General features: G+C 55.5%; 1 protein-coding gene across 2 annotated transcripts; it reads right to left on the reverse strand.

Annotated features, from left to right (window-relative positions):
• Positions 1 to 1,528: 1,528 nt before the first annotated feature.
• LOC128830957 (zinc finger protein 398-like) lies at positions 1,529 to 21,772 on the reverse strand. 2 transcript variants are annotated; one of them, XM_054016942.1, is made up of 8 exons: positions 21,417 to 21,772; positions 17,710 to 18,111; positions 15,667 to 15,793; positions 12,886 to 12,999; positions 6,809 to 6,922; positions 6,157 to 6,270; positions 4,877 to 4,990; positions 1,529 to 4,376 (listed from the first exon to the last, which is right to left on the reverse strand). In XM_054016942.1, the coding sequence occupies exons 1-8, from the start codon at positions 21,438 to 21,440 to the stop codon at positions 3,823 to 3,825; spliced, it is 1,563 nt and encodes a 520-aa protein (XP_053872917.1). In that variant the 5' UTR covers positions 21,441 to 21,772; the 3' UTR covers positions 1,529 to 3,822. The 2 variants fall into 2 exon arrangements, with proteins under 2 accessions (XP_053872917.1, XP_053872915.1); XM_054016940.1 differs by lacking the exon at positions 4,877 to 4,990.
• Positions 21,773 to 23,502: the final 1,730 nt, after the last annotated feature.

Below are 23,502 nucleotides of genomic sequence, written 5' to 3' on the forward strand. Positions count from 1 at the left end.
GCCAGTCCCCGCCCTGAGCGCGGCTCGTTCTTGGCTGGACAAACCCCGCAGCGGGGCTCAGGGGCTGGGAGCCGGTAGGTTCAGCAGCCGCCCCGGCCGCCTCTGCCCCTGGTGCGGACCCCGCGGGCCGCAGCAGAAGCCCCCGGGGCCGGAGGGGGGACTCCCGCGGGGCAGCCCCGCTCCTGGGCTCCCGCTGCCTCGTCAGCCCAGCGAGCTGGGAACCCAGCCCCCCGCACCCCACCCGGTCAGACCTAGGGGCCGTGGGGCCCGGTCTGACTGCGGCCAGGCCAGCTGCTTCAGAGGGACTGACCAGACCCGGGCAATTCTCCAGGGATCCCTCCCCTGCCCTCCACGCCCCGCTTCCGGCAGTCAGAGGTTTAGGGGCACCCAGAGCGTGGGGTTCCCCCCCGAGCATCTGGACTAATAGCCATTGATGGACCTGTCCTCCATGAACTTATCTAGTTCTATTTTGAACTGTTATAGTCTTGGCCTTCACAACATCCGCTGGCAAGGAGTTCCACGGGCTGTGCGTTGTGAAGAAATACTTCCTTTTGTTTGTTTTAAACCTGCTGCCTATTCATTTCATTTGGTGACCCCTAGTTCTTGTGTTATGGGAAGGAGTAAATAACACTTCCTTATTTACTTACATATTCACTGGATGTTAGAGCCTCACTTGTCTACCAAGTCCACCACTGTAAGCTCCTGGGAGGCAGACACCTGTCTATCCGGGGAAGTGCCAAGCTCACTGGTGGACACTAAAACAAGGCCTAGTTTTCCCGGCTGCCTGCAAGAGCCTAGATTGTGATGCTGTGTAGCAATGCAGTGACAACACAAAACACACTGCTACGTGCTAGACATAGTGCTGAGCCGCACTGTGCCATAGCAGGCTAAAGGTGGTGGCTGTTTCCTGCCCTCTGAAACGCAGCATCTAAAAAAGGCTAGGCTGAGATCCAGCTCCCCACTCCGGAGCATGTTACTGCACTCGAACAGGAGCAAGTAATCACGGCAGGGCAGAAAAATAGCTTCTCCTTGAAAGTGCTCCCCTCCTTGGCCGCCTGGGGCCTGGCCGCCCAGCGCAGGCTCATGCCAATCAAGCTGACCCACAGGCTACCATGATCACCTCCTCTTGGACAGACGATCACAGTCGCGGCCCTTTGCTCCTACATTCCCGCTTTTCGTCCTGCGTGCTGCACCCAGGCTCACGGATGCTTTGGGTGGGCATAGCCCCTTCTCTTGGTTAGGGTTTGAGTTACAAGGCCTCAACCCACCCAACCTCCATTTTTGTGGGTGCAAAGTGGATCCAGTTCCCACTCCTGTCCTGGCACTAAAAGGGGCTATCGCTACCTGTCTGTTTCAGATGGCCACCGACAGTGGGCCACAGAATTCAGGGGGTTCCACCTGCATATGGCAGAGCTGGAGTTTGTCTGAATATCTGTAGCAAACTGTACACCCCCCCCTCCGTTATTTAGAGACCAAACCACTCTTCTCCCCTCTGCCGCAGGACAGAAAGGAGCCAAGGCCCATGGAATGAGCTGGTACAATTTTATTTACAGACTTTAGAAAACCCCCATTTCTACCAAGCTGCTCTTTACATGTTTCTGGAGCAGACAGGTTTACAGCAGCTCTTTCACCCTGGAGATCATGGGAAGGGGATTCTCCTCCCCTGGCCCCTCCTGAAAAGGAAACCCTGTGTATTTTGGGTGTTGGTGTCAGTTCCCACAGCCTCTCCATTGAAACTAAAGAAAAACCTCAGCAGCCCAGCTCTGTGATGCAGAATAAATACTGTACCACACTGTGTGAGCCCAGGCAGAAAAGGAGAAGCCCACCCAGGGCTGGTAACAGGCTGAGCTGGGGAGGTCAGAGAAGACAGGCAGCCAAAAGCAGCATTTTGAAAGTAATTTACCCCCCCCCCAGCTTATTTTGACATTTCACTGTGTATGTTTCCACTTCCCGTAAGCAGGTAGGAACGTGGACTAGAACCAGCGGCATCAAGGATTTCTCTCACTCCAACCCTAACTGTCTAGAAACGAGTTAAGCTCCAAGGCTCCGGCTGGGATTTTTTGAAGTCACCTAAGGGACCTCGGTGTCCAGCTCCCATTGACTCGGAATGGAATTTAGGCACCTAATTCCCAAAGGCTGTTCTGAAAATCCCAACCTAGCTGTCCTCGCTGGAGAACCGGCCAGGACTGCAACTCTGGGCCTGTGTCCCCACAGCCTGGCACCCTCTGCTCTCAGTGACACTGGCCCAGAGGGGGAGGCTGCAGCCGGCTGATACAGAAGCGTTCTGCACCCACTTTGCACAGGGGAAGAGACTGCACAGGGTGCAGGACAGCGGAGAACTACACCATCTGAGTTCTCCCAGCGCCGAGAGTTACATTCCTGGGCTGTTTCGATATTTCTACCATCAAACCAGAACAGTCCTGTTCTGCTTTGGAACAGAGGGGCCTAGGTTTGATTCCCTGCTGCAGGCCCAGGGGCCCGTCCCTGAGGAGGAGCACGTCCTGCTGTGACTCTCGGCAGGTAACCGGGAGATGCTCATAGCGGGAGCTTTTCCCACACTCGGTGCACGCCACGCGGTTCCTCTCCACGGTCTGTGATCCCGTGTCTCAATGACATCGGAGCAGCCAATTGGCTGGGAGCGGGGAGGACTGGTCACAAGGGACGGAGCTTTACACCTGTGACCTGGCCCCAGGTCAGTACCAGCCAAGCGTCGTTATCATCAGACGTGGTTGGAGCCCGTTGGTCAGACCGTCCAGTTACCAACAGGCAGAGCGTGCGACCCAGACCCCCACTGGAGTCTCTGGGGTTAGGAGCGGCCCAGCCACCCCAGAATGGAAGAGCCTGGTGGGGACACTGGCATGGTCACTACACATGCCGGGCCTGCTCTGGGGACGGACACTGTCACTGTCCAGCCCTGCTTAACCTGGCATCTTCCACACGCGCCAAATCCCCAGCCCGGGGGATAGGCAGAGGTGTGGAGGGCTCACAGCGCTCAGGGCAAAGTGGGGAGAGCTGGAGCGCCAGGCACGTTGGCTGAGGCCCCTGTACAGGTTTGGGTGGCCAGGGTGGCACGGGAGCCAGTTGCACAAGGCAAGAGCTCCCCCGTGCCCGGGGATCTCAGCTGGCCTGACCTGGTTGCTTTCTGCCCCCTTCGTGCTGCCCGAACACAGGGGTGCGCAAAGGGACCTGAACGCACCAGCCCGGCTGGCTTGTGGGGTGTGACTGAGGCTGTTCCCACAGTGAGCGACGCCTCCTGCCCAGATTCTCAGTGTCGTTTATCCTTCCCCGTGCTCAGGAGCGGCAGCTGTTCCTCCCAGCAGGTGCTGGCCCCGGTAGTGCTCCGACCCGACACGTTCCCCACCACAGAGCTGGGGGAAGCCCTATCCCCGCACTCTGCACCGATGGTTTCTCTGAAGGGCTCGGGTGGGCAGCAAACCCCTCCCCAGGGACTCTATTCCTGGAAGGTCTCTGCCTCGCCTGGCCCAGGGCCGGCTGGCACCCGGGAGGGATGGAACACGTGTCACGTGGGCACAGTAGGGGGCTGGCTCGCCAAGTCCAGCTCAGGCTGGTGCAGCCTGAGAGGCCCTGGCTCCCCGCTGCCAGCCCCGCGGTGCCCTCGGCAGGAGACGAGTCCTCTGGTGCTGTGCCAGGCTGTCCTGGCGGGCAAAGCCCCGCCCACACTGAGTGCCCTTGGAGGGACCCACTGGTGCGTGGCCAGGTGGCACAGGCGGGGCAGCCCCCCATGGCGTGCGCCCACTGGTGCTGCGTTTACTCCTCGGGGACAAAGCCCTGGCGGCAGGCAGCTCACAGGTACTTGTGCTCTCAGAGGTGGGTCTTCTGGTGAGCCAGGAGCATGTCCCGCTGGCTGAAGGCCTTGCCGCAGGCGGGGCAGGAGAAGGGCTGCTCGGCCATGTGGGGCTCGGGGGGGAAGAGCAGGGGCCGCTTCTTGCGGAAGCGCTTCCGGCACTCGGCGCAGGTGAAGGGCAGCTTACCCGGGGGCATGTGCTGGTGCTGGAGGCAGCACTGAATCCGGCCGACGCTCTTGCCGCATTCCCTGCACTTGGCGGGCTTCTCCGCCAACAGGCTCTTCTTGGGGCTTAGCAGCGACTGCTTCTGCCCCAAGCACTTCCCACGCTCGGGACATGGGCCGGGCCGCTCACCCCCCACGGCTCTCTGCTGGCCCCCGGCTCCTCGGAGCTCCCCAATGCCCCTCTTGCCCTGAGCCGACTGTCCCAGGACACTTCTCTGCCGAGCCGCAGGGCCCTCGCCGGGGCTCTGGACCATGGTCCCTTTGGATGTTGCACAAACTGCCCTGGGGGGGCCCTTGCCCACCTCCTCCGCACGATGCTCCTCTGCAAGTTGGAGCGGGATCTCACCTGCCGGGGCAGAAGAAAGCAGCCGTTATTCATGTCACCTGCCGGGAGGGAGGGAGGGAATTCTGCGATTCAGGGGCTCCTGCTTTGGAGTCAAGGCCCATGAAGTTGGCTGTGGGGAGCGAGCTGGGACACTCATCGAGGTGCTGGTTTACCGGCCGGGCTCTGCAAATCCTTTGTTCCCCTAGAGAAGGGCAGAGGGGACGTTTTCCCCATCTCACTGTCTGAGGTGCTGGGGTCAGACCTGGGCCTTGCTATCACCAGCGATGAGGCTGCTTTGAGCTCCTCTGGGCTTGCAGAGCAGCCTCACGTGGCCTGCTGGGAATTCCCCAGGGGAAGAAACGCTGGAAGGGCCAGGCCTACACCACCCCCCTCCCCCGGCAGAGGGGCCGTGCTGGGGGGGATGGGAGGGGCCCGTTTGCAGTCGCAATGCGCTGGAAGTTGGCGCTGACCAGCTCCTTTAGCCACTCACTGGTTCCGAGCTGTTGCTCTCCACTACTCACCTGCGCTGGGCTCTCCAGGGAGCCCCCTTTGCTCCAAAGCTGGTTGAGTCCTAGCACACACCTCCGGCTCCGGTTTAACCCAGGGGGAACGGGCAGGCGCAGGAGCAGGAGGTTCTGTTCCCAGGGAAGAGCAGGTGGGAATTAGCAGACGGTTTCTAACGTCCTGGAAGGGGCTCCCGACAGAGGTGGAGGCAAGGGAAAGGGGTTTGAAGGTGGAGCGTGTATGTTTCTGAACGGGGCGGGTTAGTCTATCCAGGATTAAATGCACTTGACTACAGAAAATCTGGTTTTGCAGGTTCCGTAAAGGGCAGGCACTTCTCAGTTGTGGGAAGGCGTGAAAGGAGGAGTTCAGCCAGCCGTGCCTGGCACCAGGGGACGCTTTGCTGGAAACATTAAACTGGATCCATAGCTGATGAAGTCAGAAGGAAAATTCCTTGCTCAACTGGCCGAGGCCAGAGAAAGGACAACTCCAAACTGCCTAATCCCTGGCTATTAGCGAAGAGAACGGCTGGCGATAGGACATCACTTGTTTGTGAAAGGGTACGAAGGGGTGAGCGTCTAAAGGGTTCATTAGCGTGTCTGCCTGTCCAAGTGGGAGCCGCCAGCGTGGGTTTGAGCACCCCGGGGCCTACTCCTTTTTGCGAGTATCCTTCGTCAACATTTGTACAGCCTTATCACGGTTCGTCACTGTCTGGATGTGGCAACTCCTGACTAGTGCGGCTTTCAGCCATGTTTGGAGCAACTGTACAAATTCCGCTTGGATTTAATACAGACATTTACGGCTCAGTTAGTATCTGGTGCCACCCTGAAAAATCAGGGCTGTAAACAAACTTCCAGCACCGGGTTCCATGCTGGGGTGGCCTGCGATAGCGGGGACTGGACTCCGGGTCCCAGAGTCCCTTCCACTCCTGGGGGATTACGTTCCAGTTTGGGTTCTACTCCCACTTCCCCCCGCGTTGGGGGTTTAAAGCCGGCAGTGGCTCTTGCTGGAGGAGAGAAGACACCTCTTTCTAATGGATACAAAGGTGCTGGTCAGGCTCAAGAGGAAGCAGAAAACGAGGGGCTAAGACCAGTGATCAGACTAGCCAAAGAGGGACAAGAGGAGGGGCTCTGGGGGGTGGCAGGGCCAGGAGGGGGGACGACCGGCTGGCTTGCGGCCTGTAAACTAACACCACGTTAGAGAAGTTGAGACCAGATGAGCAGAAATGGTAAAACGGTCCGGCTGGATTCGCCGCTCGTCCCCTCACGCCCTGTGCCCAGAGCTCTCGGCTGCTACTCACCAGGGCTGGGGCCTGCAGGGGTTCTGCCTTCTCCACAGACTGGCCGATCCTGCCCACACGGCTCTTCCTCACGTTTAACCCAGGACACGGCCTCGGGGGGGACAATCGGAAACTCTGTTCAGGGCAAAGAGGATTACACCACGTTCCCCGCTCTCGGCCAGAGCCGAACACCGAGCTCAGGCCCCACCACCTTCGCTGTGGACCCCTCCTCCGCCCTAAGACAAGTTCGGCGGCTCCAAAGGGGGGGGATTTGCTGAACGGCCAGAACACTAAGGGACACCCCCGCCCTGCTGGGCTTCATGAACGCAGAGCACGTGCACTAACGGCCAGACAGGCCAAGCTCCCACGCAGCAGGCAAGGGAGCGAGACAACATCCTCTCTGCACGCAGGGCAGGTCCCGTCCCAGCTCCTGAGCAGAGGGGCTGCTCCCTGCCAGCCCCCCTGGGGCACTGCCAGCCCCACACGGGGCAAGGCGACCGCAGGGTGTTGCTGTTGAAAGGCCGGGGGACAAGCCGGCAGGAGTCGGGTACAGCAATGAGGTGGGCGACAGGCTGCCCAGAGGGTAAGAAAACTGCTGCCGGTCCCTGGAGATGGCTGGGCGCAGACGATTACTGCAATCGCCGGCTCCGAGATGGCGAAATCCATTACTCACCCGAGCAGGGGCTTCCACTGATTTCGTTTTCCCCAGAGTCCCCTCGGGCCCCGCAGCCCGGATCCTCCTCCTGGTTAATCCACAATGAAATGTCTGGTGCAGAGACGGGGGATTCTGTTCACAGGAAAGAGACGGGCTCAGATTTTCAGAGGGGCCTAGGGGAGTTGGGCACCCAGTTCCTATGGACTGTCAGTGGGAGGTGGGGGCCCGAAGTCGCTAGGCTGCTTAGCCAATCCCAGCCAAAGGCTATTAAGGGTACGTCGACTTTCGAGCTGGACGTGTAGCCGTGGTGGTGGGAGGGGCTGGCTGCCCCAGGTACGTCTGTAATGGCTCAGATGAGATCGTACGTGGGGCAGCTTGTCCCTCCCTCCGTGCGCCCCCACGGCTACACTTCTCGTTAGCTGCTCGTTAGATCAGAACTCCCGCGGGTACGGCTCCTTGGCTGGCACTTCCCCCTTCCAGCCTGAACGCAGACACACCCTGCCTGTTTCTCCTCCCCGCTGAGAGCTGGGCCCAGGAGCCTCACACCCATCTCCGCCCAGCACCGTGTTTCAGAGGGGGCCCGCTCTGAACAGACGCTAGCGCGGCTCTGGGGGGAGGGGAAAGGGAGGGCTGCAGATGGGTTTGATTCGAACAGGGGCTGCTAACAGGGAGTTTCGCAAGGGAGTTCTCCAGGTGAAGGAGGAGCAATACAGCAACCTTTTGGGGTAAGTGACTGTCTGTAGTGTGTGTTTGTTTGTGTTTGAGGGGTACTTGCTGTGTGCTGAGCTTGTGTTTGTCAGTCTGTTTGTTTGTTTTGGTTGTTTGAAGGACCGTGTGCTGTGGCTGGCAGTTGGAAGCTGTGAGCTTCAAAGGAAGGTTTGAAAGCTAGAAGCCTCTGGTAAGTGGCTGAGCCTTAATCAGTGGGCGGGGCATTCATACAGGCCAAGGCTTTATAAAGCAGCGCACAAGCGACCAGGGGCTGCTAACAGGGAGTTTCGCAAGGGAGTTTGGAAGGGAGCAGGAAGGGGGCGAGGGTCCCTTGCCAGTTCTATCTGTTTTCTCTTGATTCCCCTTAATACCTATAAAGCAACTACATTCTAACTGTTTGCTTAAACAACCCTTTCAGCTGACAGGGGGCTGCAGACGGGAGTTTGACAGAGGGAGGCTTACGATGGTTAGGAAGACCCGCAACACCTGTGCCAGCACTGCTGCTGTCTCCTCCACCTGTGCCTGTAGCCAGACAGAGTGCCTAAGCATGGATGCCTCTACCCAGATCCTGGTGTGGTTTTGCAAAGACTGTAACTTGCAATTTCCACTTACTGATATCCAGGCTGGGGGGACCATCCAATGTGAAAGGTGCCTGCTGGTGGAATCTCTCAGGCAGCAGGTGGGAGAGCTACAGGAGGAGGTGGCTAGGTTGAGGAGCATCCGTATCCACGAGCAATTCCTCGACAGTGTCCATGTGGAGACAGCTGAGGTAGCTGTCCCAGTACACAGGACTGCTGATACACCACTGGTGGAGGAGGAGATGGCTCAGGGTGGACGCTGGCAGCTGGTTACTTCTGGCAGCAGGCAGTGCTCCACCCTTGCTCCGAATCCTCCTGCCGTGGTTATAGGTAACCGTTATGCTCTTCTTGATACAGGAAAGAAGGAATCACTCCCTACAGTAAAGGAGGAGAAGCCTCGTACCCCTAAGGCTGGAGAGTCTGCTGCCACCACTGCGAATAGGAAACGTAGGGTAGTGGTGGTCGGAGACTCTCTGCTGAGGGGGACGGAGGCGCCCATCTGTCGCCCTGACATTTCATCTCGGGAGGTATGCTGCCTGCCGGGGGCCCGTATCCGAGACGTTACGGAGGCATTGTCGAGGATTATCCGGCCCTCTGACTACTACCCCATGCTACTCATCCATGTGGGCACAAATGATACTGCGCGGTGTGACACTGAGCGGATCAAGAGTGACTACAGGGCTCTGGGAGCACGGGTGAAGGAGTTTGGAGCACAGGTGGTATTCTCTTCAATTCTTCCTGTTAAAGGTAGGGGCCCGGGCAGAGACAGATGCATCATGGAGGTGAATGCCTGGCTGCGAAGATGGTGTCGCCAGGAGGGCTTTGGCTTCCTAGACCACGGGATGCTATTCGAGGAAGGACTGCTAGGCAGAGATGGCGTTCACCTTTCGAGGAGAGGGAAGACCCTATTCGGGCACAGACTGGCTAACCTAGTGAGGAGGGCTTTAAATTAGGTTCGACGGGGACAGATGAGCAAAGCCCACAGGTAAGTGGGGAACATGGAGACCGGGGAAATGAGTCGGAAACAAGAGGGAGTGTGGGCTATATTGGCAGAGAGAAAGGAGAGTCAGGAAAAAACTGGGAGGAAAGATCAAACCAGTATCTTAGATGCCTATATACAAATGCGAGAAGTATGGGGAATAAGCAGGAAGAACTGGAAGTGCTAATAAATAAATACAACTATGACATTGTTGGCATCACTGAAACTTGGTGGGATAATACACATGATTGGAATGTTGGTGTGGATGGGTACAGCTTGCTCAGGAAGGATAGACAGGGGAAAAAGGGAGGAGGTGTTGCCTTATATATTAAAAATGTACACACTTGGACTGAGGTAGAGATGGACATAGGAGACGGAAGTGTTGAGAGTCTCTGGGTTAGGCTTAAAGGGGCAAAAAACAAGGGAGATGTCATGCTAGGCGTCTACTACAGGCCACCTAACCAGGTGGAAGAGGTGGATGAGCCGTTTTTCAAGCAACTAACAAAATCATCCAAAGCCCAAGATTTGGTGGTGATGGGGGACTTCAACTATCCGGATATATGTTGGGAAAATAACACAGCGGGGAACAGACTATCCAACAAATTCTTGGACTGCATTGGAGACAACTTTTTATTTCAGAAGGTTGAAAAAGCTACTAGGGTGGAAGCTGTTCTAGACTTGATTTTAACAAATAGGGAGGAACTCGTTGAGAATGTGAAAGTAGAAGGCAGCCTGGGTGAAAGTGATCATGAAATCATAGACTTTGCAATTCTAAGGAAGGGTAGAAGGGAGAACAGCAAAATAGAGACAATGGATTTCAGGAAGGCAGATTTTGGGAAGCTCAGAGAGCTGATAGGTAAGGTCCCATGGGAATCAAGACTGAGGGGAAAAACAACTGAGGAGAGTTGGCAGTTTTTCAAAGGGACACTATTAAGGGCCCAAAAGCAAGCTATTCCGCTGGTTAGGAAAGATAGAAAATGTGGCAAAAGACCACCTTGGCTTAACCACGAGATCTTGCACGATCTAAAAAATAAAAAGGAGTCATATAAAAAATGGAAACTAGGACAGATTACAAAGGATGAATATAGGCAAACAACACAGGAATGCAGGGGCAAGATTAGAAAGGCAAAGGCACAAAATGAGCTCAAACTAGCTACGGGAATAAAAGGAAACAAGAAGACTTTTTATCAATACATTAGAAGCAAGAGGAAGACCAAAGACAGGGTAGGCCCACTGCTTAGTGAAGAGGGAGAAACAGTAACAGGAAACTTGGAAATGGCAGAGATGCTTAATGACTTCTTTGTTTCGGTCTTCACCGAGAAGTCTGAAGGAATGCCTAACATAGTGAATGCTAATGGGAAGGGGGTAGGTTTAGCAGATAAAATAAAAAAAGAACAAGTTAAACATCACTTAGAAAAGTTAGATGCCTGCAAGTCACCCGGGCCTGATGAAATGCATCCTAGAATACTCAAGGAGCTAATAGAGGAGGTATCTGAGCCTCTAGCTATTATCTTTGGAAAGTCATGGGAGACGGGAGAGATTCCAGAAGACTGGAAAAGGGCAAATATAGTGCCCATCTATAAAAAGGGAAATAAAAACAACCCAGGTAACTACAGACCAGTTAGTTTAACTTCTGTGCCAGGGAAGATAATGGAGCAAGTAATTAAGGAAATCGTCTGCCAACACTTGGAAGGTGGTAAGGTGATAGGGAATAGCCAGCATGGATTTGTGAAGAACAAATCATGTCAAACCAATCTGATAGCTTTCTTTGATAGGATAATGAGCCTTGTGGATAAGGGTGAAGCGGTGGATGTGGTATACCTAGACTTTAGTAAGGCATTTGATACGGTCTCGCATGATATTCTTATCGATAAACTAGGCAAATACAAATTAGATGGGACTACTATAAGGTGGGTGCATAACTGGCTGGATAATCGTACTCAGAGAGTTGTTATTAATGGTTCCCAATCCTGCTGGAAAGGCGTAACGAGTGGGGTACCGCAGGGGTCTGTTTTGGGACCGGCTCTGTTCAATATCTTCATCAACGACTTAGATATTGGCATAGAAAGTACGCTTATTAAGTTTGCGGATGATACCAAACTGGGAGGGATTGCAACTACTTTGGAGGACAGGGTCATAATTCAAAATGATCTGGACAAATTGGAGAAATGGTCTGAGTTAAACAGGATGAAGTTTAACAAAGACAAATGCAAAGTGCTCCACTTAGGAAGGAAAAATCAATTTCACACATACAGAATGGGAAAAGACTGTCTAGGAAGGAGTACGGCAGAAAGGGATCTAGGGGTTATAGTGGACCACAAGCTAAATATGAGTCAACAGTGTGATGCTGTTGCAAAAAAAGCAAACATGATTCTGGGATGCATTAACAGGTGTGTTGTGAGCAAGACACGAGAAGTCATTCTTCCGCTCTACTCTGCTCTGGTTAGGCCTCAGCTGGAGTATTGTGTCCAGTTCTGGGCGCCGCATTTTAAAAAAGATGTGGAGAAACTGGAAAGGGTCCAAAGAAGAGCAACAAGAATGATTAAAGGTCTTGAGAACATGACCTATGAAGGAAGGCTGAAAGAATTGGGTTTGTTTAGTTTGGAAAAGAGAAGACTGAGAGGGGACATGATAGCAGTTTTCAGGTATATAAAAGGGTGTCATAAGAAGGAGGGAGAGAACTTGTTCACCTTAGCCTCTAAGGATAGAACCAGAAACAATGGGTTTAAACTGCAGCAAGGGAGGTCTAGATTGGACATTAGGAAAAAGTTCCTAACTGTCAGGGTGGTTAAACACTGGAACAAATTGCCTAGGGAGGTTGTGGAATCTCCGTCTCTGGAGATATTTAAGAGTAGGTTAGATAAATGTCTATTAGGGATGGTCTAGGCAGTATTTGGTCCTGCCATGCGGGCAGGGGACTGGACTCGATGACCTCTCGAGGTCCCTTCCAGTCCTAGAATCTATGAATCTATGAATTCCAGAACGGTCAGGAAGGGGGAGGGGAGTTGAGGTGGGATGGGGGGAGAGCTGCAGATGGCACTTGCCGGGGACAAGGACAGAAATCCACGTCTGGGGAGGAGCTGCACGTTCTGAGAGCTTGCTAGAACTTCAGCTTCCCTTTGCGCTAGTGGTTCCCCCGGGGGCTGGGTGAGCCTGTCCGCTCTCAGAGCCCGTTCAGCACACGGGACGTTCTGCAGCACGCAGGCTGCCAGGGTTAAACTGTGTAACTGCCCCTGGGTTGTTCCAGGCTTTGGGATCTCAAAGGAGCTTTTCTCACTTGCTACTTCCAGAGAGGTCTTCTCTCTCATCCCCGCCCTGCCTAACCTGGGGGGCAGCCAGGGGAAATCCCGTGTCACAGGGTGTCTGCTCACCGTTGGTCAAACCAAACTGGGGGGGGGGGGGGAAGAAGGGAGGAAGCGGTTTCAAGATCCTGATCTGGATTTGTGGCTTCATCCCATCACTGCTCTTACCCGCTGGCCGGGATTAGATTAAAAAAGCAAAGAGCAGGAATAAAACACACACATGACGCTCAACCCCCTGGTGCAATCTCAGGGATTCGGGGGAAGCAACGTCCATTTCGCCCGAATTACCCCAAACGTTCTCCTGTCCCTGGCACAAGTGTCAGAAAAGTGTCTATTGAAATAGAAGGAATGAAAGAGCTTGTGAAGCTTTCATTAGATAGAGCCATTTAACTTCACACCTTGTGCGCGTTCGCCAGGCAGTCACACCTCCAGCACCGGGAATGCCCCGGCAGCCAGTGGAACGGGACCACTGGGAACCCAGCTGAAGCGAGAGGCCTCAGGGCTCATTTCGGGGCGGTTTCAATGTACCTGGGCTGGGGTCTGCAGGGATCTCGCTCTCCTCTGAACGACCCCGATCTCTGACACACGGCTCCTCCCCTCGTTCAATCCGGGACAGGAGGTCAGGTTTGGAGATGGCGTAGTCTGCAGATGGAGAGAGACGCTCCAGTGTTTGAGTCACACAGTAGCATGCTCATTACAGATCATGATCAGTGGTTTTAAATACCCAACCCCCGATTGCTGGGGGTGACAGGCGATGTGAAGAGACGCTGCACAGTTACAGGGATACCTGCCCCGGGGCGGGCGTGTTCCTCTGATGGGTGGGGCTCTCTGATTCTTCCCAAGGGAAGGGGCTGCCATGGGCACAGGAAGTATTAATCCACGTGCCTATTTATTAAGCACCAAGAAGCCGAGCAGGGAGCCACCCACAGAGGGGCAGAAGGGTTCATTTGGACACTAATTATACTATAATAGAGCCTGGGGGCGCTGGGGCTGTTCTCGGACACACAACGCACAGTTATGTCCTGAAATTCCAGGTGCAGGATCTTAGCCAAGGAAAACTTGGGGCAAACTGGGCAGTGCATTTGGGGTATCGAATTTGCTGTCCACTGTTAACCCTCGGGATTATTCTTTTCCTTCCTCCTAATTACATGATGTGTATTACAGATGGAAATATTGATTAAAAAAGTGAACCGATTAAACGATTACAATTATTTTGTTTAATTGGTTAACCAAGGTAGCGGGCCTGGGGCCAATCCGGCCAGGGCCAGGAAGCCCACCAGCCGGCTAGATGCATCCCGGCCTGCACCATGCAGGGCCGCCAGGATTACTTGATAACCTTTTACATCCATCCCTAATGTGTATCAGGCTTTCCCCGCTGCTTTTCGGCTCTCCAGCTCTCTGTCCGCTAGGAAACTGTATGACTTGCGATTCCGCACTGGTGGTGCTGACTGTGGCCGCGTGGCCTCCCCTTGTGGAAGGGTGGGACCCCCTGGGGGTCTGGCACACTGAACGGGTCCTTCCAGGGGCCAGTTAAAGGCCGACGCATAGCACAGATCCTGTGGGTCTGACACCATTTGCATCTGTCTCAATGCAGCTGGCCACTCAGAACCCGCTGGGGCAAAGGCGAGTGGCACTGTAATGGGGGGGGCCTCGGCTCGGGAACACCCACTGGTTGAGTGCGCGCATGGCTGCAGTTTTTCCTCAATTTCCTCAGCTCACGGTGTCCCCCGTCGGCTGCTGCGCTTGTCAGATGGGTCTTCAGGACTCAGCCCAGATGCAAATGGACCCTTTCTAGGGTATTAGTCCAAGATGTCCTGCAGCCCTCCCCAGCTTCAGTCCTTTAACAGTCCATCCGGGCCCATCACAGGACCCCTCCGTTGACAATGCCTCTTTAGCTCTCCTCAGTCTGACCAAGAGGGCCGGGCTCAGTACCCTAGCCTGGCAGCTGATGCATGAAGGTTCCTATTCTGGGATGGAGCAGCACCCCTAGGCCTTCCTCCCTGGAGGCTCTTCGCCTGACCTTTGGTCCTCTGACCCTGGCTCTCCAGCTGGGTCAGTCTCAGTTCAGCTCCGTTCTGGGGGGGGGGGGGGTGGGAATAACAGGCCCATGTACAGTTCCTTCCCTGGGCCTGTCTACACTCCCTTCTCTCAGGGCACAGCCACTTCCCCCAATGGCTGTTGGGGGACGGGGGAGATCTGGACCTGCCCTCTACTCCAGGTCCTAGCCCAGGGACCCTCTCAGTATCAGCCACATCCCTTTAACTACCTGCGTTTCCCTGGGCCACCTCTCCGTAGCCCGTCTTAATTGAGTTGTGGTAGCCAGCCAACAGCGATTCCCTCACTTCCCTGGTCCCTGCCAGCAACTGCCTGCCTTAGCCCTTACAGCCCCTCCAGCCAGCCAGGAGCACCTCTTGTTCCCCCAGTCCCTGCAAGCAGACTTCCCTGAGCTCAGTCCTGCCTGCAGTGAACTGTCCATGGTCCTGCTGCTCTTCCAGCCACCGAGGAACCCAGGCTTCCCTCTTCCAGCTCCAGGCAGCAATTGACTGCCCCTCCTCTGCTGCTCCCTTTTATATGGCCCTTCTGGCCCCTGATTGGCTGCTCCAACAGTCCCTCTGGTTGGCTGCTTCCCTTGCAGCCACTCTAGGCTGCAGGCAGCCTCTGGATCTAGTCCACCCTTTTACAGGTACCTCCACACACCAGCACTGAATTTGATCCACTATCTAGAGTTGGAACTGGATGGTCCGTGCAATTAGTGATAGGACATGGAATCTCTGGCAGCTGGTTGGGAAGTACCTGCGTAATGCGACTTGGGGTCTCCAGGCAGCCCAACTGCAGAAACCATCTTCTCAGTTAGAACTAGTAATTGGCCATTCTAGCTGACAGGCCAAGGAGTGAGTGGGAATGAAGCTCATAGATGAAATGGCGAGAACTCCAGTGCTACCAGCTACACCATGTCACTATGTTCACTTGGGACTGCAAAGGTTTCCATTAGCTCAAACACAACTTCTGTCTTCAGTCAGGAGATCTGACATTAACGCAACAGAGCCAGAGTTGGATGTGTAGAATATGCACAACTCAATACACCCACTATCTAGGCCATCAGTAGAAAGCACTGGAGGTGGAGCAATAAGGAATGTGTATTTTAATCTCTTTTTAAAATGCACCATCAGTCAAAGACGTGCACTACAAGGATTTTACCTACTGATCAACCAGGAATCAAAAGAATTGGAGAATAAACTTGAGCTGGAGCCAACTCTACCTTCAGCGATCTCACAGCTTCTCGTAAGCGAGCGAAGAAAAAAGAATTACCCAGGGAGATCAGGGCCTCATAATTCCCCTTCATCATGTTCTTGTAAAGCTCCTTCTGCCATTCCTCTAAGCTCCCCCACTCCGGCTCGTTGAAATAGACGGAGACGTCGTCGAACGTCACCGGCACCTGGAATCACAAGCGTTGCACACTCAGTACCTCCTGGGTCAACCAGGAGAGATGGGGAGGATCAATGTCGTCTGGCTATTATTGGAAAAATGATTAGAAATGGGTTTGACGTAAAGAAAAACCCAGACATCATAGCTAGACCTGCACGAGGCTATGCTGCCCCCACCCCCGCACAGCTGGAAAGGAAAATCTGAATTTGGTCAGGTGGAGGGTAGAGCAGAGACTGCGTCCCCCTCTCCATCACTGCACGATGCGGCTCACCCCCAGGATCAGTGCTGGAGCTTCCAGCCCGCCCTCCAGGTACCAGGCAGCACAGCTCAAATGCTGCTAGGGACTCCACGTCTGCAGCTGCACCCAGATCCCCCTTTCACAGGGGTGGCCCTTCCCGGGTCCTCAGCAGGTTTCAGGAACTGGGACGATGCTATTGTGGAAGCAGTACTCTGAGTACTGATCCAAAGGGGACCATCTGGCCCCAGCGATTAACTGAGCTAGGAGGTCCCTGTGGAGTGACTCTTTGTTCAGGTTTTGCCTACAGAATTTGTTCTCAGAAGCTGCAAATACTGAGCAACATTCAAATTTAACCAAGGTCCCTGTTACACCATATGTGAGCGTCCCACACCTGATGTATGTAGCCTCAGAATAGGCCTGTGAGGCAGGGCAGTGCTGTTATGCCCATTGTACAGATGGGGAACTGAGGCACACACAGGCTAAGTGACTTGCCCCAGGACACATAAGAAGCCTGGGACTGAGCGCAGGTCTCCTGAGTTCCAGCTCAGTGCCCTATCCCCTAGGCCGGCCTTCCTCCCCTGCAGACATTTGAACACTGTACTCGGATATGATGCCTGAGCACTGATAGCCGTGCGCCGACACCATGGAGTAACAGCGGGGAGGGAATGGGCCCAGTGCAGCCACGGTGTTCCTAACCAGTGGGATTTTAGGCACCGTCACACAGGTTGGCATCACTCCCTTCGTCCAAACCATTTTAGGCCGGTGAATAAGGAACAGCCAACGCAGCGTCAGAGCAGCACGTCACAATACAATTCGCCTGTGTGCTATTGTAGCACGTTTCTGTAACATGGTTAGAACATACTCTGGTCCTTCCAGAAGAGATACGAGCAAACGCGCTCCAGCGCACGGCCCTGACTGGGGAAATCTTGCTGCGGAGATGGAATGTAAACGGGAAAAGAAATCCTTCAATAGACTGACGAGAGAAAGAGGCCACAATTTTCAAAAGTGGAGGTCTAAAGCATGGCCTGGTCTAAACCTAAAACTTAGGTCGATCTAATTTCGTCACTCAGGGGAAATTAATCCCAAAATCTCCACCTAAGACAAGAGGGGTTGCGAACCTGTGGGAGGAGGGGCACCCGCGAGCGTGTAACACACAGAAATGACGACACTGGGGAGGGAGAAAACCAGCAAGTAGCAGCCTGGGGGTCGAGAACATGGGTTGGTGTTGGACCCTAGAAACGCCTAGAGCGATTTTGGCTCTGGTGCTGGCTACAGAGGCTTGGGGCTATAAGCTAAGATGACACTCTTTTAGCCTTTGGTTCCTCTCCTATGTTGGGAGAAGCTGGACTTTTACCTTCCTTGTAAATAAACAGAATTCCATCAAAGAAAATACCATCAGTACTGAATTCCAGCGGGAACACCCCCAGGGCCCGGCACTTTGACTGGCCGCGCAGGTCACAAAGGGCAATAGTTAGGCAATGAATAAATCCCCCGATTTTCCAGAGCACTGAGCACACGGCAACACCCGCGGACTCCAATGGGAGCGGCTGGCGCGCAGCACTTGGAGAATCGGGCCACTTATTCGTTGCCTAAATACGAAGGTAGGAACCCAGCTTTAGGCACCGACTCTGGAAAATCTCCGCACGTGATTCAGTTCTGCCCCTTGGCGCCAGCTGGGATATCGTTACCTTGGGGACCTCCCCCCTAGCGCCTGGGGGGAGTCTCAGGATCCAGAAGTTCCTGTTCTTCAGCAGGTTCTCCATGTTCTCCAGCCTCCTCTGCAGCCGTCCGTACCCCTGGATCAGAGTTCCTAGCGCGGCCCACTTACTCTCCAGCTGGCTTTCAAATTGCATCACTGTTTTCTCACAATCGACTAATTTCTTCTCTGCTGTCCCCACTCTCCTCTCCAGAGTCAGCAACCGCGTGGCATGGGAATCCACCGTCCTGTCCACAGCTTGGATTGCAGCTACTGCGGGCCACATGGAAAGCTTTGCTGGTTGCAGCTGGCTCTCTCTCTCAGAAGTCTGTGTGGGGTCAGAGCGGGATTGGAAAGGCATCGGGCGCTTTGACTCCGGGTCCCACTCTGGAGCCTGTTTGCAGGGACAGGAACGTAAGTGGAGCTGGGGGACTCGTTATTCCACAAACAAAACTCCACTTAAAAGGGACTAAGGCTGAGCAAGTGCGAGAAGCCCCAGAGAGCCAGCCCTGAAAAGCCAGGAAAGGCCAGGGAGAGATGGCCAGAGCGGCACTTCCCAACCACTTTGGTTCAGGGCCCATTGGTAAAAGTTGATGGCCTGGCGCAGCCCAGTAAATAGCCCCGCGGGGTGGGGTGGGGGGTGTTGAGAACTGCCTCAGGAAGGGGGCTCAGAGCCTGTGGGTGGATGTGCAGAGCCCACCCCACACTCACCCTGCAGCAGCAGCTCCTGTCCTGCTCAGCTCCCTGCTCCAGGTGTCCTGACCTCCGGGGTCGCAGCGCCACTCAGGTTTGGACCTGCCCCACTACAGGGGGCCAACTGGTCCAAATCTGTGGGAGTGGCCTTGTGACCTGGCTGGGCCAAACCCGAGCGGCACTGTGACCCCGAAGATCACAGTGCCCAGAGTGGGGAGTCAAGCCCAACCTGCCTCACGAGACTGGAGCTGCAGGAGCCGCCGCATGGCCCTTTGAAACGTTCTGACCCTCCAACTTTGGGAAACCCTGGACTAGAGCATTGTCCGCTAACGCTCCAGCTCTGGCTGGTTTGGGGGGCTGTGCGCTAGGTCACATCTCCCTGCCGGTCTCAGTTGTAGAGGACTTTCCGCCCCAAGCTCTGCTTCCACTCACCAGTGCTGACGGGGATCTGGGTCCCCTGGAGATGCAGATATAGTAACACTATGAATCGGGTGTAAAGCCGTGACAGTTCCAGCTGCCTCTCCTGACTCAAACAAGCACTGTCAAGGTTTCTATACTAAATATTCCACCGGAGATCTTCCTGCTGCTGCCTGAAACCCATCCCCACCCACACAGGGCCGTGCAGCCAAGATGGAGGTAACGCTTACACTCTGAAGGCCGGATCCTGGGAAGAGCCGAGCACCTCCGGAAAGGTGAAGCTTTGTCAGTACTTCTCAGGAGATGTGCAGCACCTTGTCGCAGGATCAGGTCTTGCCGTAAGATACAGCATAATGAAAGGTGGCAACGAGGATTTGGAATTGTGTGTGTCTTGTTGTAAGAGACCCAGACATGGCCCAGACCCCTCTGTGCCCGGTGCTGTTCAAACACAATATGATCAAACTGTTCTGTGTTTGCAGGGCACCTGGCACAGAGGGGTCCTGGGCCCTGACGGGGGCTCTTAGCCATTACCACAATACACACAAATAATGTTTTCAATTGATGTTATCTGCTTTGTCTTCCCTTCCCTGCCTGCCCCTCCCTGCTCACTCCCACTTCAAATACTTGTTACTCTGTGGGACGAGGGAGGGGTTGCTATAGGACTGGGGCCCTAAGAAGTAGAACAGGGGATCTCAAACTGGGGGTTACGACCCCTCAGGGGGTCACGAGGTTATTATGCGGGGGGGGGGGGTCGCCAGCTGTCAGCCTCCACCCCAAACCCTGCTTTGCCTCCAGCATTTATAATGGTATTAAATATATAAAAAGTGTTTTTAATTTATAAGGGGGGTGGGGGTCGCACTCAGAGGCTTGCTCTGTGAAAGGGGTCACCAGTACAAAAGTTTGAGAACCACTGAAGTAGAGTATACACCTTGTTCCCTAGCTCAGGGATGAGCAGTTTCACACCCCATCCATTGCTCTTGGCCCTGCTGCCATTAAATACACCCCATTGCTGACAGGCTCCGGCAGCCTGGACTGACTTCCCAGGCCTCCGTGTGTGGGGGCCCTGAATAGAGAGACCTTGCCCCGCTTCCCAGAGGTTCCTGACACTGGGCCCCACACACTGAGGCGCAGGAAGTCAGCGAAAGCCTCTGGCAATGCTGGGCCAGGGAACAGGGCGCTTCTCTCCAGCTCCAACTGACAATCAGACCCCAAACCGCCAGGCCGGAGGGGCTGGAGAGACAGTTTCCAAGCCCTGCCCCGGACAGCAGGACCCAGCCCCCAGGGAACTCAGAGCTACGCGCCTCAAAGCAGGAGAGGGCACCAAAGCCAGGACCAGTTTAACTCCTCTCCCCGTTCACACACCCTGGAGCTAGAGACCATGCTGATAAAATTTGCAGATGACACCAGGCTAGGAGAGGTTGCAAGCACCTTGGAGGGCAGATTTAAAACTCAAACTGACCATGACAAATCAGAAAATAGTTTCAGAGGGGTAGCCGTGTTAGTCTGGATCTGTGAAAAGCAACAGAGGGTCCTGTGGCACCTTTAAGACTAACAGATGTATTGGGAGCATAAGCTTTCGTGGGTGAATACCCGCTTCGTCAGACGCATGGGTCTGAATTCAACAAGCTGAAATTCAACAGAGACAAGTGCAAAGCACTCCACTTAGGAAAGAAAAATCGAATGCACAGCTACAAACTGGGGACGGACTGGCTGGGGGGCCGGGCTGCTGAAAAAGCTCTGGGGGTTCCAGTTGGCCACAAACTGAAGAGGAGGTGTCAGTGTGATGCAGCTGCAAAAAGGGCTCATCTGATTCTGGGGTGTGTTAACAGGAGTGTTGTAAGTAAAACTGCTCGACGCTGGGGAGCCCCAGCCAGGGGGAGCTCCCAGTTCAATTCTGGGCACCAGGACTGAGGAAAGAGGTGGACACATTGGAAAGAGTCCAGAGGAAAGCGACAAAACCGATAAAAAAGTGTAGCCAACCTGGCCTGGGAGGAAGGGCTGCAAACACTGGGCACGTTTAGTGTCAAGAAGAGCGCGGAGGGGAGCCTGGCTCCGGCTCCCAGCGCTCCCGCTTAGGGTTGTTCGAGGAGCAGTTGTTCCCCCCTAGGGGGACCAGATGTCCCGATTTTATAGGGACAGTCCCGATTTTGGGGTCTTTTTCTTATATAGGCTCCTATTACCCCCCACCCCGTCCCGATTTTTCACATTTGCTGTCTGGTCACCCTATTCCCCCCCGCGGAGGCGGGCAGGAGAGAACGGGCTCAGGGGCTCGTTGAGAGCCGCTTTGCACCCGGGGCTCTGGGCCCGGCCCCCAAGGGGGCTGTCGAGTCCCCCTCCCTGGAAACGTTTCAAAACAAGCTGGACAAAGTCCGGTCAGGGCTGGGCCAGGGTCACTGGGCCCGGCCTCCGCGCAGGGGGCTGCGCCCGACCCCATGTCTGTGACTCCATGAAAACCGGCGGGGATCGCTCAGCCCCCGCCCGGCCGGGCAGCCCCGCGCTCCCCGCGGCCCGGCTCCCGGGGCCCAGGCCGGGCGGGGATCGCCTTGTCCCGGGGCCCGAGGCTCCCCCGCCCCAGCGCCGGGCCCTTACCTGGGCAGCGGCCCGCTCGGCCATGGCCCCCCCGGGCGGGGCTTCTCCAGCGGGCCCGGCCCGGCCGAGCTCCGCTCCCGCTCCGGGCTGGGCAGAGTCCCGGCGCCGCCTCGCCTCGCCTCGCCTCGCCACGGGCAGGTCCCGGCCCCGCTGCCGGGCGGAGCGGAGCAGAGCGAGCGCCGGGGGGAGCCGCGGCCTGGCTGCCGGGGAGTCGGGTTTCCGCGCGGCCCGGGACGCGGCGTCCAGGCTCTGCCCCCGGCCTGAGCTGGGCCCGCCCCGGCCGCGTGTGCCCGGAGCCCCGATCCAGCAGCCGGGGGCGCTGCGGCAGCACCCAGGGCCGGGTTTTCTTCCCCTTGAGAAAGAGGAGGAAAGCCGGGCTCTGCATTGCCTGGTTTGCTTTTAACCGCCAGCGCCCTCCCCCGGGTTCCTGTTCCCCTGAACCCCGGGCCGCTCCCCGCACTGGGGCCAGCGGGACCGGCTGCCCGGTTTTATAGGGACAGTCCCACTGTTTGGGTCTTATATAGGCTCCTATTACCCCCCACCCCGTCCCCATTGTTCACATGTGCTGGGTGGTCACCCTAAGCGGGCCTGAGGCGAGATCTGCCAGGCAAAGCCCTCGGGCCCGGGCTGCAGCTGGGAGCCGGATAGAAACCAAACTCCCAACCCCCATCAGCCACTTGCCCCAGATCCGAACCATTGCTCCAGGAGGGGAAAATCTCCCCCGCCCTTGCCAGGCCCCTGAGCCATGGGGCTGGCCTGGAAAAGCCGCTTCTCTTTGCTTCTGGGAAGAGCCTGGCCCAATGCGAGGAGCGGAAGCTGGCCCTGCCCGTGAGAGGAAAGGCACAGAGAGGAGAACACCTCGGGAAGGATACGGCTCTTTGGCCCCAACATGGCAGTAAAATAAGGGAAATGAATATCTGAATGTTCCTGCCCCACCTGCTAAATGCTAACCCCAGTGCAGGCCTGGGTAGGGAGGGCTGTCCCTAAGCCCAGTCCGTCACAGCCATGCCCTAGGGCCCAATAATCATTCCCACCACCAGCCCCACTCCCCAAGCTGCATGAGACTCAGGGCCCCCAGCTTCTGCAGAGACACAAATTCCCACTTGGTGAGGCTGGCAGCCTTGGCCGGTCCCAGCCACAGCAGGACACACACAGGCTGGGATGCTGCACAAGGAAGCCAGCTCCCGGCTCTACCTCAGTTAACAAGGAGCCAGAGGAAGGGCTGAGAGGGCTTCACATCACCAACAGGCTATTTTCCAGCCTTCCCTAGCCCCTCCCAGCATTCGTCTGACAGTCCCCCAAACGTGACATTCCTGCTCTCACACGGATTTTATCCATCAACATGCGGCACACAAACATGCCTCCTTTTGGGCTGGGACTGTTACCAGCTAAGTAAAATGGCACCTGGTCAGTACTGGATGGAAGACCAGACCTCCAAGGAAAGGCAGGAGGCTGCAGGCATTACAGCAATAGCGTGTGTAGTTTTACTTTGGGGGCTGTATTCTGTTCTATACAGGTTCTCACCCCTCACTCCTCCCCAAAGCATTGGAGCACCTCCCGGCAGTGCATTAAACACTGTGACTAAGAGCTGGGCCGTTTGTTCTCTCGCCAGGTGAAGCAGTGTTTGCAGTGGAGTGTCCAGGCTGGATACACACACAGCTCTGTGGTTATCTCAGAGAAGGCAAGGTCTAAAAACTGCCCCAAGCACATCTACATGGCCCCGCAGGTCAGACGACCGGGGCAGATGCTGCAGTGTGCACCACAACGTTGCACTGCACCCGCCCTGTGTAGACCCTGCAAGTGCAAACTAAAAAGGTCTTTAGTTCACATGACCAGAGGTGGACTACATTAATGTGAACTAGGTCACTTTCCGTCCGCACTCGTAGGATAATCACAGTGCGGCACTACAGTTTACACCCCTGTAGTCCAAACTGCAGGGCCGTGTAGACGAGCCTTTAGAGCAGAGGGTGGTGAGGTTTGTGATAGGCCTTAGCACTGATGGGAGTTTATTCTACAGTCTTGGGCTTTGTCTTTAGTTTATGTAATGATGGTGAGGCAAGATGGCCACCGTGCTCCACGCCAGAGA

This window comes from Malaclemys terrapin, chromosome 2, assembly GCF_027887155.1.
Source record: "Malaclemys terrapin pileata isolate rMalTer1 chromosome 2, rMalTer1.hap1, whole genome shotgun sequence".
NCBI lineage: Eukaryota > Metazoa > Chordata > Testudines > Emydidae > Malaclemys > Malaclemys terrapin.